Source organism: Balaenoptera acutorostrata, chromosome 9, assembly GCF_949987535.1.
Source record: "Balaenoptera acutorostrata chromosome 9, mBalAcu1.1, whole genome shotgun sequence".
In the NCBI taxonomy this organism is placed as follows: domain Eukaryota; kingdom Metazoa; phylum Chordata; class Mammalia; order Artiodactyla; family Balaenopteridae; genus Balaenoptera; species Balaenoptera acutorostrata.
This window is the reverse complement of record NC_080072.1, coordinates 50,336,519-50,352,025: the sequence shown is the minus strand read 5'-3', so window position 1 is coordinate 50,352,025 and position 15,507 is coordinate 50,336,519. Positions and strand designations below refer to the sequence as shown.

Here is a 15,507-nt window from a genome sequence, read left to right as displayed (position 1 = left end):
CCATTTCTGTTTTGTAGATAAGTTCATTTGTACCATTTGTTTTAGACTCCACATATGTGATAGCATACGATATTTGTCCTTCGCTGTCTGACTTACTTCACTCAATATGACAATCTCTGGGTCCATCCATGTTGCTGCAAATGGCCTTATTTTGTTCTTTTTTATGGCTGAGTAATATTCCATTGTATATATGTACCACATCTTCTTTATCCATTTCCTCTGTCAATGGACATTTAGGTTGCTTCCATGTCCTGGCTATTGTAAATAGTGCTGCAGTGAACACTGGGGTGCATGTATCTTTTCAAATTATGGTTTTCTCCAGGTATATGCCCATGAGTGGGCTTGCTGGATCATGTGGTAACTCTATTTTTAGCTTTTTAAAGAGCCTCAATATGGTGGACTTTAAACCAACCATATCAGTAATTACATTAAATGTAAATGGACTAACACTCTAAATAAAAGGACAGCTTTGTTAGACTAGATGAAAAGGTAAGAAGTAGCTATATGCTATCTAAGAGATATACTTTAAATTAAAAACACAGATAGATGCTTTTAAAGGCAAAATATTTACCATACAACTAGTATGCATAAGAAAGTTGTGTGGCTATAATAATATGAAAGTCCTTCAAGACAAAGTGTATTATAGAGAGCTGGAGATCTCATAATCAAAAGATTCAATTAATCAGAAAGACATAAAAGTCAAAAATGTGTATGCACCTAAAACAGAGCTTCAAAATATATGAAGAAAAAAAACGGACAAAAATGAGGGAGAAATAACAAGTCCAAAATCATAGTAAGGGGCCTTCCCTGGTGGCTCAGTGGTTAAGAATCTGCCTGCCAATGCAGGGGACACGGGTTCAATCCCTGGTCTGGGAAGGTCCCACATGCCGTGGAGCAACTAAGTCTGTGCACCATAACTACTGAGCCTGCACTCCAGAGCCCGCGAGCCACAACTACTGAAGCCCGCGCTGCCTAGAGCCCATGCTCCGCAACAAGAGAAGCCACTGCAATGAGAAGCCCACTGACTGCAATGAAGAGCAGCCCCCTCTCGCCACAACTAGAGAAAGCCCACATGCGGCAACGAAGACCCAACACAGCCAAAAATAAATAAATAAATATTTTTTAAAAAGTAATGCTTCAAAATCATAGTAGGAGATTTAACACTCCTCTCTTAATAATTTATAGAACAAGGATAGAGAAAATAAGGATATAGATCTGAATAACTATCAACCATATTGACATTTAGAGAACATTATACCCACTAACTGCAAAATGCACTTTCTTTTCAAGTGCACATGGAACATCCACCAAGACAGACCATATGCATAAAATAAGTCTCAATAAATTTCAAAGGATTAAAATTTACAGAATATTTTTCTCTGACTGTAACAATAAAAACCAGTAATAATAAGATACCTAGAAAATCCCCAGTTCTTTGAAATTAAACGGCACACTTCTAAATAACTCATGCATCAAAGAAGAAACTCCAAGGGAAATCAGAAAATATTTTGAACTGAAAAATAATGAAAACACAACACATCAAAATTTGCAGGATGTAGCTAAAGCAGTGCTCAGAGAGTTTATAGCTTTAAATGCTTATATTAGAAAAGAAGAAAAATTTGGAATCAGTGATCTGTATTTTCAGCTTAAGAACCTAGAAAAAGAAGAGCAAGTTAAGCCCAAAGTAATTAGAAGGAGATAAATAATAAAGATCAATGAAACGGAATAAAGCACAAACAACAGAAAATATCAATACAGCCAAAATTTGAAAAAGATAAATCAAATGAATCGCCAAGTAACACAAATCAAGAAATAAAATGAGAAAATATAAATTATCAACATCAGGAATGAAAGAGGTTTTATTTTAAAGATGTTAAAAAAGATAACAAGGGAATATTGAGAAAAACTTTATACTAATAAATTTAGCAATTTAGATGAAATGGACAGATGCCTTGATAAACACAACTTATCAAAGTCTGACTCGAGAGGAAAAAGAATAGAAAATGAATAGCCCTATACGTCTATTAAAAATTTGAATTCATAATAATAAACATCCCCAGTCCCGGAAGGTTACACCGTTAAATTATATCCAATATTTAAGAAAACAATGGAAACTTACACACAGGTTTTCAGAAAATGGAGTAAATGCTTTTCCACTCATTTTATAAGGCCACCATAACCCTAATACCAAGTTCTGAAAAGATATTTCAAGAAAATAAATTATAGACCATGATCTTTCATAAATATAAATGCAAAAATAAATCCTCAGGGACTTCCCTGGTGGCACCGTGGTTAAGAATCCGCCTGCCAATGCAGGGTACACGGATTTGAGCCCTAGTCAGGGAAGATCCCACATGCCGTGGAGCAACTAAGCCCGTGCACCACAACTACTCAGCTTGTGCTCTAGAGCCTGCGAGCCACAACTACTGAGCCCGCGTGCCACAACTACTGAAGCCCGTGTGCCTAGAGCCTGGAATCCTCAACAAGAGAAGCCACCGCAATGAGAAGCCCATACACTGCAACAAAGAGTAGCCCCCACTAGCCGCAACTAGAGAAAGCCCACGTGCAGCAATGAAGACCCAATGCAGCCAAAAATAAATAAATAAAATAAATAAATTTATTTAAAAAAATCCTCAATGAGATATTAAGTAAAATTCAGCAACATATAAAAAGAACAACACATTATGATCAAGTAGGGTATATCCCAAGAATGCAAAGTTGACTCAACATTCAAAAATCAATGTAATTCATGACATTAACAGAATAAAGGAGAAAAAGTGTAACATCGCCTCATTAGATAAAGAAAATGCATTTGATAAAATTCAACACTATTGGGAATTCCCTGGTGGTCCAGTGGTTAGGACTCCATGCTTCCATTGCAGGAGGCATGGGTTTGATCCCTGGTTGGGAAACTAAGATCCTGCATGCTGCGGTGCGGCCAAAAAAAAAAAAAGATCAACACTATGGTAACTCCCAGCAAACTAGGAAAAGAAGGGAATTTTCTCAATTTGATGAAGGGCATCTATTAAAATCTACAGCTAATACATACTTAATTGTGAAATATTGAACACTTTCTCCATAAGATCAGTCACAAGCAAGAATGTCCACTCTCACTGCTTCTATTCAATAGTGCACCAGAGACCCACATCAGTGCAATAAGAAAAAGAAATAAAAGCCTTTAAAATTGGAAAAGACAAAGTAATACTGTCTCTACTAGCATATAACATGATTTACTACACGGAGAGTCCTAAGGAATCTATCAAAAAAAAAAAAAAACAAACTACAAAACTATTAGAATAAATAAGTGAATTTAGCAGGGTCACAGCATACAAAGTCAATCTGTTGAATCATTATTATTTCTATATCCTAATTACAAACAATTGGAAATCAAAAGTTTTAAATATTTAAAATATCATCTAAAAGCTCAAAGTATTTAGGAATAAACTTAGTGAAAGATATACACTGAAAATTACTAAATATTGCTGAGATAAAGGAGATTTAAGTAAATGAAGAGCTATACCATGTTCATAGATCAGAAGAGTCAACATCGTTAAGGTGCTCATTCTCCCCAAATTGATCTATAAATTAACTGTAATCCCAGTCTAAATCTGGGCAGGCTTTTTCTTTTTTTTTTTTTTTTAGGAATTGACAGACTCATTCTGAGACTTATATGGAAATGCTAAAGACCTAGAAGGGCCAAAACAACTTTGAAAAAGAAGAACAAAGTTGGAGGGCTTACACTAGTGATTTCAAGACTTGCTATATACAGTTACAGTAATCAAGAAAGTGTAATATTGGGACTTCCCTGGTGGCGCAGTGGTTAAGAATCCGCCTGCCAATGCAGGGGACACGGGTTCAAGCCCTGGTCCGGGAAGATCCCACATGCGGCGAAGCAACTATGCCCGTGCGCCACAACTACTGAGCCTGCGCCCTAGAGCCCACGAGCCACAACTACTGAAGCCCGTGCGCCTACAGCCTGTGCTCCGCAACAAGAGAAGCCACTGCAATGAGAAGCCCGTGCACCGCAACGAAGAGTAGCCCCCGCTCGCCACAACTAGAGAAAGCCCGCGCACAGCAACAAAGACCAAACGCAGCCAAAAATAAATTAAAAAAAAAAAAGTCTAAAACATATGGACACAGGAACTGACTTGTAAAAAAAAAAAAAAAAAAGAAAGTGTAATATTGATATAAGGACATGGATACAGCTTAAAGGAACCGATATACAATCATTTGGTTTTCAACAAGTGTGCCAAGATAATTCAATGAGGGAAAGGATAGTCTTTTCAGTGAATGGGGCTAAAACAACTGTATGTCTGTGTGGGGGGAAAAAAATGAACCTTGAATCCTACCTCACAACATCCACAAAAATCAATTATAAATGGATTATAGACCTAAATGCAAAAGCTAAAACTATAAAACTTAAAAAAAATTGGAGAAAAATCTGTGTGAACTTGGTTAGAAGCAGTGATTTCTTAAGATACAAAAATTGTATTTTACCAAAATTAAAAACCTATGTCCTTCAAAACACTGTTAAGAAAATGAAAAAATAAGCCATAGAAAAAATTCATGATACATATATCTGACAAAGGACTTATACCTAGAATACATAAAAAGCTCTTATAACTCAGTAAGAAAAATTTCATTAAAAAAATGGAGAGGGGCTTCCCTGGTGGCGCAGTGGTTGAGAATCTGCCTGCCAATGCAGGGGACGCGGGTTCGAGCCCTGGTCTGGGAAGATCCCACATGCCGCGGAGCAACTCGGCCCGTGAGCCACAATTACTGAGCCTGCGCGTCTGGAGCCTGTGCTTGGCAACGAGAGGCCGCGATAGTGAGAGGCCCGCGCACCGCGATGAAGAGTGGACCCCGCACCGCTATGAAGAGTGGCCCCCGCTTGCCACAACTAGAGAAAGCCCTCGCACAGAAACGAAGACCCAACACAGCCATACATACATACATACATACATACATACATACATACATACATACATAAAAAGAATGTAAGCAGACAAGAATAGCATTAAAAAATAATTAAAAAAAAAAAAAAAAAGGCCTTGAACGCCATGCTGGGCACCAAGGACTTTTACAAAAAAAAAAAAAAAAAATGGAGAAGACTTGAATAGACACTCCACAAAAGAAAAATATATGAGTGGCCAATAGCACATGAAAAGGTGCTCGATATTATTAGGCATCAGTGAACTGCAAATTAAAACCACCGTGGGACAGTACTTCACACCTAGAAAGATTATAATTAGAAAGACCGATAATAATTGTGAAATGTGGAGAAAGTGAAACCCTCACACTTTGCTGGTAGTGTAAAATGATACAACCACTATGAAAAAAAAAAGTGTGACAGTTCTTACAAATTAAATGTATGCTTACTATATGACCCAGCTGTTCTTCTCATAGGCATTTACCCAAGTGAAATGAAAGCACATGTATGTTCTCAAATAAACTTATACATGAATGTTCATAGCATTATTCTGAATAGTCAAAACCTGGAAACAACGTAAAAGTCCATCAATGTGTCAGTGGATCTACAAATTGTGACATTTTCATAATGAAACATCACTCAGCAATGAAATAGAACAAACTACTGATACACGCCAAACACAGATGAATCTCAAAATCATGCTGAGTGAAAGAAGCCAGACACGGTAAACTACATACTGTATGATTCCCTTATATGAAGTTCTGGAACAGGCAAAGCTAATCCATAGTGATAGAAATCAGATCAGATAGAAATTCCTGGGACAGTGTGACAGGGGATTGACTGTGACGGGGCATGAGGGAACTTTCTGGGGCAATGAAAGTGTCCTAAGTATCATTGGGGTGGTGGTTATACAGGCATACACATTTGTCAAAACTCATTGAACTATTTAAAATATGTACATTTTATTTTATATAAATAATTTCTTAATAAAGTTGACTTTATAAAAGTGTGCATGAGATATAACTCAACTATGTTTGACTGTGATGATTGCACTTTTCCCTCTATTGTGGTCAGATCATGTTTCCATCAGTCTCAGTTTCCAAACCTTCCTACTCATTAACCTTCAGTTAAGGAATATGTAATTGGTCTTAGAGGTAGGATTTGGGGCAGAAGAGGGGGAAAAATCACTCACTCCTAAGGAGAGTGCGAGGGAGAGAGAAGAACTTACTCAGACATGACCAAGTCCCAACACACCAGATGCATAAATTCCTTAGAACCCTGTGTGTGCCAGGAGCAGACCCAGAGAGGCAGGGAGGGGAGTGGGGTGACACTGTCATGCGGACTTACGCCTGTTCTCTCTGTTATTCTTCACGGCCCACAGACCCAGAGAAGAGCTGTCAGCCAGTGTTGGAGACTCTGCGCCAGGCCATAGACGGCACCGTGTATGCCCACAGCACCTTGGAGGTGCAGACGCTGCAGCCTATGGTCAACTTCCTCGCCACTGCCACAGTGCCAGGCTTCTGCGAGCTCCCGCTGTGCCCACGCCTCTCTCGGCTCTTCACCGTGCTGGCCCTGGGCAGCGTGACCCTGGCCACGCTGCTGAGCAGGCACGTGCCCAGCATCCAGGCCTGGCTCGAGAGCTTCCCCTCTGTGGAGCGGGAGAGCGTTCTAGCAAGAGCCCTGGTCCGGGCCTCAGTGGAGGCCTGGGAGGCGGTGGGCAACTGCTTTCTGCCCTCACCCCTCCGCCCACACTACCGCTTCTCCCTGCACTCTGTGAGCCAGCTGCTGGGCAGCCTGCAGCTGCTGCCCATCAGGGTGGGCTCCCGGGGTTTTGTGGAGTGTCCCAACCACCAGGAGCACCTGCGCTGGGTGTCCGGCTTACGTGGCACCCGCCTGGCAGTCATGATGGCCACGCGCAACATAGTGCGTCTTTGGTTGCATGAGGCACAGAGGACCTTTTGTGACCGGCTGGACAGCCCCAGGGAACGCTCCTTCTGTGCCAACCTGCTCCTAGAGGTAGCTCAGAATGTTTTCTGCTGTGGGCCAGCGCCCCAGAGCTTGGGCAAGGGCTACGAGGAGGAAGAGGAGGAAGAGGAGGTGCCTGAAGTGGAATCCGAAGGGGAGCTGGCCCAGTGGGAGGACTTGAGCAACAGCGGCGGTGAGACCGAGGAGGAGGAGGACCTGTGCGGCCTTCAGGCCACAGGCTCACTGTCCAATGATTCAGCACCATCCAGAGCACCAGTAAAGAGGGCGACCGCAGGGAGCTTAAGTCAGAAGATAAGCCAGGAGGAAGGCACAGGGACCTCCAGCTACAAACTCCAGCTGAATAACAGATCCAAGAACTGGTGGCAGAAGACAACCCAGGCAGACGTGACCTCCCCCCTGTTGTTCCCGGTGCTACTGCTCTGTCCCCAGGAAAAGCCCTCAGACCTGGTCTTCAGTCAGGAACTGATACTACGGTCCAACTCGGAGAGCTCCAACTTGTACCTGGAACGGCAGTGGGTGAGCCTGGAGGAGCAGCTGGCCGCATCAGCTGCGCAGCTGAAGCTGAGCCCCCACCTGGCCCGGTGCCGCTCGATGGCCCAGCACGTGGCCCGCCTGGTCCGGGTGCTAGCCAGGCCCAGGCAGCATGGCCTCCTGCTCTCGGGGGCTCAGGGGACTGGGCGCCGTACTGCCGTCACTCTGGCTGCTAGCATTTGTCAGGCCCGCCTCTTCCATCTGCCACGTGGATCAGAGGAGGCCATTCTCCAGTGTCTACGGGATGCCAGCTGGCATGCTGGCATGTTAGGCCAGCCAGTGGCCCTGCTGGTGCCCAAGGGTGTGAATCTCACTACCCTTCATCGCCTGCTGGCCCTGGCAACCTCAGGCAGGTTCCCTGACCAGTACACAGAGGCAGATCTGGACAACATTGAAGAACATCTCCCCAGGGACAACCTTAGTGTCAAGCAGAATGTCAAGAAGGAAATGCTGTTGCAGAGGTGAGGCCAAGAACCCCAAGCTAGGGGCTGCTCTGCTCTTGCCCCACCCTGGCCAAAGGCCAAAACCCCCCACAAAACCGAAGGGCTACTGTGAGGGCACAGGAGAGCAGGGCTGAGGCGTCAGGCTGGGATGGGGACCTAGATGGGCAAACAGGGATAAAGCGGAGGACGGTATCTGAGCTCCTGCCCCACAGGTTCTACCAGCAGGTGTGCAGCCACCTGCACATGTTCATCCTGATCGGAGAGGACCAGGCCCACAAACAGCTGCCCTCCACCCTTTTCCTGAGGCTCCTTCAACTGGCCATCGCCAGCACTGACTGCTATGAACCCTGGGACCAAGATTCCCTGGTCAGTGTGGCCCAGCACCATCTGGAGGGTGCTCAGAGCCCACCCCTTGATGACGGTGAGCCCTTTTTACCTGTCCTTGCCACTCATCTTGACCAGGTTCTAAAGAGGATTATTACTTAGGTCAGTCTCTCTCTCTAGAACCTAGTTGAGCCCCCTTCACCTCTTCTGCCCTCCTTCCTGAGCCAGGAGAGGGTCTCTGTCATTTCTTCCCCTATGAACTCACAAGTCCAGGCTAAAGCCATGCCTGTTGCAGACTTCTTGAAGTGCCCAGACCTTCAGGCCTCAATTCCCAGTGTGGCCAAATCCATGGCTCTCATCCACCTTTCGGCTGCCAGCTACCATGGGCACCTGTGCCCGGAATTGCCTCTCGTCACCCCCAAGGCCTTCCTGGACTTCCTGGACAACTTCGTGCTGCTGCAGCAACAGATGACCCTGCAGATTAAGAACAAGGCCCGGCGGTGAGTGGCCCCATTCCCTCCCCCGTACCTCCTTCTGCTCCCTCAGGTCCACCACTGGCACACTGTGTCTTCAGGATCCGGGATGCCCTGGGAAACCTGAGGATGCTGACTGAGCAGCACAGTGCCCACGCCAACCTGGTCGTCAGCTTGGAGCAGCAGCTGAAAAACTCCCGCAAGGTAAAGGGGAGAGGATTTTGAGGCATGCACCGTAGGGTCAAAGCAGGAGCCCAAACAGGGACTTTGGAGGAACCATACAGACGGAACCTTAGTTCTTGTCTCCTGAGAGTCCCCCTTTCCCCAGGGGATCTCTCTAATTCCTGCCACCTCCTCCTTTAGAGCTCAGGCTCAAAGCTCCCCATGGCGCAGCGGAGATCGGGCTGGTTCCTCTAAACACATGAAACCCAAGTGTCTGCTTCTGGTTGTCCCTAGTACCTTGACTGTGTGAATTTCAGTATGCTCCCCAAGCTCTCCAGAGATCCCCACTGGGGATGGGGCAGGATTACATCCTCATGGTCCCCTCTCATTGTAATCCTCTTCTCCTGGATTCTCTATCACTGCTGGTTGGCACACCTCCTGTAGCTGTCCTCTCTTCCCATGCTGCTTTGTCCCTGCACGGCTTCCTTCCACAAAAGCACCAAATACACAAATATATACACTGTATATATAAAAATATACACTGTTATGTACAGCGGATGGGAGATGGCTGTGGGGGCCATTTACATTCTAGAACAGAACCAGAAATAGATTAAATGGCATACTAGAGCTCAGTGTCCTGAATTTTTCTCTGTCACCTTCCTCTACAGGGCATTTGCTAGTGACGGACTTTTCTCTCCTCCTCCCATCTCCACAATACTGTTCCGCAATGCTATTCAGCCACCCCACTTTTCCTTTAGAGCTCCCCAGATACAGTGCTCATGTAATAAGAGGTTTTTCTTTCTAGTCCAAACCCTAAATCCTGTTGCTTTGTTATACAGAGCAATTTCTTCTTTGAATAAACAAACCGCTCATATCTAGCTAAAACTGGTAGCAGTGGGGTCATCACACCTTCTATAGTCAAACACTCTTAGTTAATAGTGTTTTCCTAAAATCAAGACACTTTTTTCTTTCGTTTTGTTTTTAATAAGAGGAATTCTGAAATTGCTTTTTTTTTTTTTTTTCCTTCCTGCTACACAAGACTTTTTGATGAAGGTTCAGGGATAACTACAGTGAAGTAAACTAGTGATCAACTTATGAGCAGATAATCTGAGTTACTTTCTACTGGGCTTTCAGGGCTTCCAGCTCCCAATGCCTAACCCGCCTCTTCTGATGGGTGCCCTCAGGGCTGTCATCCAGTGTTGCACAACTCCAGGGGCACGGCTTACATTGTGTCTAAGTACATGTATCTACTCCCCACGTGTTCTGTGCAGTCCTCATAGTACTGGTGCCCGCCTACCATCAGCCACAGAGGGTCACTAGCTTAGATTAAACATGAAGACTCAGTTGAGATGCCAAAAAATTGAGAAGTTCATAGATGGACAGGAGTCCTCTTTCCCATGTTTTCCAAATTCTAGTTTCTTGTCTTGGGCCTTACGTTTTCCCAAAATGGATAATACCAGGAATTGTTGATATGGCTTAGGGGTGTTATTATTCTTTGATCCCTGGGTCAGTTACATCAGAGCACAACATAAGAACCCCAAAATCTGGATATGAGATTTTCATAGTCTCAGGGGCATTCACTCAACAGCCATAATGGTGTGTACTTCTTTCAATGTTGTCTACCTCAGGAAATGGCATCACCATCCACTTAGTCATTTAAGCGAAATCCCAGGCGTCATTCTGGACCCCTCCATCTCTTTTCCCTCTCATATTCAATTGGTTCACTTATTTATTACTGTACTCAACAAAAATTAATTGAACTCCATATTTTTTGTCCGAGCACTCATTAATATTTTTGTCCATGTCTACATCTAGGCTTACATCTAGATAGATAGACAGAATTTTCGCTTCAACTTTTCTAAGGAGGCCATCCTTTCTTCCGTTTTACAGATGAGGAAACTCAGATCCAGAGAGGTCAGGATGAGAATTAAATGAGATCTTACATGTAAAGCACTTCAAAGTGCCGGCACATAGCAAGAGCCCAATAAATGTTATCATGTATTAGATTGCCTCCTAATAAGAAAGATAAAGACACTGCCCTTGACTTCGTGGTGCCTAGTCTACTGGAAGATATAGGCTCATGCAGGCGATTACAAAACAGCGTGTTATGACAGAGCAAGTCCAGGGTGCTCTGAAGTATCAAGAAAGACTTTCTAGAGAAAGCACAGTGCCACACAGTATGTAGCACAGAGGCATGTGTAGAACACGGCAGGTGTTCAAAAGCATTCCTTAAATATGTAAACAAATGAATGAAGTATCAAGGGTGATACCTGAAGGTTAGGTAAGATTACGTATAAAAGGGTTTGGGAAGAGTGTCATAGGCTGAAGTAACAGCAGGTGCAAAGGCCCAGAGGCAAGAGGATGTGTGCCACCTTGGAGGAGCTGAAAGTCAGGAATGGCTGGAGAGCAGAGTTCTGGGAGAGGAAAAGGAAATGAGGTTGGAAAGATAAGTAGCGGCCTCCTGGTCATGGAGGCATTGTAAACCAAATGAAAAAAGTGGCAAGTGTTAAGGGACATGATGATACGATATTTGGCTTTGAGAAAACCAATTAGGCTGCAGCATGAAAAGCCAGTTAGAGGATGGGGAGTAGGAGTTAGGAAGCCAGTGCAGAAGGTCAGGAGTGAGAGAGCATGGGCGTGAATGCTGGTGTTGGGGATGGGAGTAGATACGAGAGACGTTTAGGAGGTGGAACTGAAAGGCCTTGAAGATGGGTTGGGTTTGGGGGACTAGAAGAGATGGAGTCAGGGTAACAATTAGGTTTCTTCCTTGGGAAACTTCGATGTATTTTGCCACAGTTCTCTGAGAAAAGAACACATGAAGAGATGAGTAAGATTGCAAGAGATCTGAGGAGGCATAGCTAATACGTTCACTTCTGGACACGTGGAGTCTGAGGGGCCTGTGAGACACCGAAGAGGAGATTCCCACTAAGCGGATGGATACGGGGGTGTGGGTCTTGGGAAAGAATCTGGCTAGATATAAAGATTTGGAAGTTGTTACTGTATAAGTGGTAATCAGAGCCATGAGATTAAGGAGGGTGCCCAGAAGTGTAGGCTGAGAAGAGAAGGGGGCCCTGAAAAAACTTCTGAGAAATATTTAAGGGATGGCAGAGGAAGAGACTGAGAAAGAGCAGCCACAGAAGCTGGAGAAAGCCAAAGAAGAGCACAGGCTCATGAAAGTCAAGGGAGGAGAATGTTCAAGAGGGGGGAGCTGTCCTCTGTGGCAAATGCCACTAATGGGTCAAGTAAGAGTGTAGCCCAATGGTTAGTGTGCAGGCTTTAGACTCAGACTTCCTGGGCCTGTATGGTAGGTCAGGAGAAGCACCCACCCACTTGGGGCTGCATTACTACATGTATAACTCACAGATGAGAAAATGACACTTTCAGAGCTCAGCATGTATCTGTGGCCTATTTGGAGTTCAGCTTGGTCACCCTGACTATCGAGTGAGGAGTACGCCTGAGTCCAAGCCCATGGGGTCTTCCCTTGGGGTAGTCCCACCTGGCCCGGGATCTAGAGCTACAGAGCCTGAACTTTGTTCACAGAGCCTCGGCAGACTGCATCATCAGCTAGACCAAAACAAGCTTCTGCACAAGCGGCAGCTGGCAGAGTGTCGGCAGCAGGAGAACCTCATTGAGAACCTGACCAAGCAGCGGGATGCCCTGCGGGCTCAGCATGAGGCCTTCCTGGAGCAGGTGGGCTCTTCCTGCTGCCTGCCCGGCCCTGCTCCTCTCTTGGAAGAGGACAACCCCTCATAGGATGCCCAGAGGAGAGGATGGGTTGACTTCTCATGAAGTCTCCTGGGGGAGGGGGTAAAGGTAATAAGATGGCTTGGGGTATGGTCCCTTAGGGGACCCTAGGAGAAGATGATCCCTCCTGGAAATACACTGAAGAAAGAGGACATTCTGGGAGCTCACTTCAAGAGCCCATCTCTCCTCATTCAGATGGGCAAGGCATTTCTGGGGCCCCTGAGCCAGCTGCAGGTGGCTGACTTTGAGGAGATACGGAGCTATCGAGCGCCACCAGAATCTGTGGTCCAGGTGACCGATGCTCTGTGTGACCTCTTCCACCGCGAAACAGGCTGGGCCAGTGCCAAGCAGCTGCTATGCACTGAGGATTTTTATCAGGTAGGGAATGTGGGGCGCAATGGAGGAGGAGAGTAGAGGCATGGAGGGGAGACTTCGCAAGGCTGTGGGGCAAGGTTCAGAGCACCTATGTCTTCCCCCACCCTTCTTAACACACACTCTCCCAGGAGCTGGTGTTCTTCCCCAAGGAGAAGATGACAGACTCAGAGATGATAAAGTTAAACCTAGCTCTGAAGGCTCCAGGCATGAGCGATGCAGCCTTGCGGGCAGTGAGCACACCTGCAGCAAGGCTGGCAGCCTGGCTCTGGGCCGTTCTGTGCTACGGGCTGGCACGGCGCCGAGGACTGCCCACGGGCCTGCTGTTGCGGCAGGTGGAGGCGACACTGGCTCGGGAGCAGGCCCGCCTGGGCCAGTACCAGTTCCAGGCTCAGGAGATCCTAGCGTACAGTTTGGCCCTGTCCAAGAAGCTGGAAGATGCCCAGGCTTCCCACAAGCATGTGGCAGAGAAATTCGGCCAGGCTCAGTGTGGCCATCATCACAAGTGGCCCCTTAAGGCTGCACTGCTCACGCCCGTGCATTCCTGGACTACAGAGCTCCAGGTAACCAGCCCCTCCTAGGCTGCCCCCTGAAGTCCATTTCGGCACCACAGTCCCACTTCTCTGCTCCTCCCCGTGCCCTCACTGCCTTCTTCTGTCCCACTCTGCCCTCCTTGCCACGCTTTCCTCCACACCCTGCCTTGCTCCCTCTCTGCCAGACCCTCTGCCTCTACCCTCCCCGCTGGCCTACACACCCTCTGGTCTTCCCTTCCACACCAGAAGTTGAAGGGGCACTGCACAACTGTGTTTGGAGATGCTGTCTTGTGTTCAGCTGCCATCAGCTACCTGGGTCCCTTCCCACCAATGCGGCGCCAGGAGCTACTCGAAAAGTGGCGGGCTCTCTGTAGGGGCTGTCAGGAGCCGCTGGGCCCAGATGACGTGGCACAGGCACTGAAGCAGATGCAGAAATCTGTCATCACGCCACCAAAGAAACCCCTGCTCTCCACACGCTCTCCCTTCAGCCTTCTGGCCTTGCTGAGCTCTGAATCCGAACAGTTACAGTGGGACCGAGACCTGAAGCCCCAGGCAAAGTCAGCCCGCCTGGCAGGCCTACTTCTGCGAAGTCATACTCACTACTTCAGTTGCCGTTGGCCCCTGCTGCTTGACCCCAGCAACCAGGCCCTCATCTGGCTGAACCCACTGCCTCTAGAAGAGGCTGGATGCTTGGCCACAGGTCCCACCAAAGGCAGAGGTAAAGCCAGGGATAGTAAACCCAGTGCATCTTGGGTGTCTGAGCTGCCCAACACTCTCAGCCACATGTGCTCTTCCCTTTCATAATGAAGACACTAAATTTTTATGGCCAGGGTATCCCAGATTCCATCAGCCAACATGATATTTTTTTAAAATATTTATTTATTTATTTTGGCTCTGCCGGGTCTTGGTTGTGGCACGTGGGATCTTTAGTTGCGGCATGCAGGATCTTTTAGTTGCAGCACGCAGACTCTTAGCTGCGGCATGCGTGCGGGGTCTAGTCCCCTGACCAGGGATCGAACCCGGGCCCCCTGCATTGGGAGCACGGAGTCTTACCCACTGGACCACCAGGGAAGTCCCCAGCCAGCATGATATTAATAAATCAGGTCACATTTACATTTTTGGGCCCATACTGCAATGATTCTGAATCTACGTGGCTGACCATGATCTTCCACATCCTGATCTGCTCAGCACTATTAGAAACTTGAACTACAACTCAGAGCTTTACTACCCAAATTTATCGCATGTTCATGAATTCTGGGGAAATATTTCTATTGGTCCTGCTTGGATCAGAGACCCATCTGGGTAGAGCATCAGAAGGAGCATTTCCTAGGGGAAGGGAGAGTGTTTATTTCCCAGAAGAAGGGGTTGAGGGTTGTACTGGTAAGAGCAATAGACATCTAGAATAGAAGGTGTATAATAAATTTGTCTGTAACAGGGGCTCTATAAGCAGACTATCTGGGTCAAATATCTGTCCTTTGCTAGCTGTGTGACCCAGGCAAGGTATTTAACCTCTCTATGCCCAAGTTTATTTGCCAATAAAATGAGGGTCTTAATTATACCCATCTCATAAATTGTTGTGAGTATTAAGTAAGATAATTCATGAAGAAAGAGTTCACACAGTACCTAATACATAATAAGTTCTCAAAAACATTAGTCATTATTACTACCAATATATTACTGCTATCATTATTACCGTCCATCCCTTGGCAGTCCAGCACAACTTTCTGTCTCTCTGTTGTTCCCATACACCATTACAAAAATGTCCATTATACAGCTATCACATGTGTATCTATAAATTAATTTACCCCCTCTCTAATAAGAGACACCCTGAAAGAAATATCTAGCTGCTATACCCAATTCTGAGTCCTGAAACTCTGAATGATGTTTGTTGCTCTTGATCAGATCTGGATGTGGCTCTTCATGATTCTGTAACCTATACTACATGACATGCTGAATCTCACCATACCAATACACCTGATATGCAAAGTGAAGCAAAATCAAATCAAGAT

At 46.0% G+C, this 15,507-nt stretch overlaps 1 protein-coding gene across 1 annotated transcript in view; it reads left to right on the top strand.

Annotated features, from left to right (window-relative positions):
• Positions 1-15,507, top strand: part of DNHD1 (dynein heavy chain domain 1) — an 85,328-nt gene that overhangs the window by 59,658 nt on the left and 10,163 nt on the right. The window contains 8 exon segments of the mRNA XM_057553263.1: positions 6,312-7,908; positions 8,103-8,311; positions 8,510-8,714; positions 8,789-8,891; positions 12,390-12,539; positions 12,789-12,971; positions 13,097-13,528; positions 13,745-14,216. Of these exon segments, the coding sequence (XP_057409246.1) occupies positions 6,312-7,908; positions 8,103-8,311; positions 8,510-8,714; positions 8,789-8,891; positions 12,390-12,539; positions 12,789-12,971; positions 13,097-13,528; positions 13,745-14,216 (3,351 nt within the window).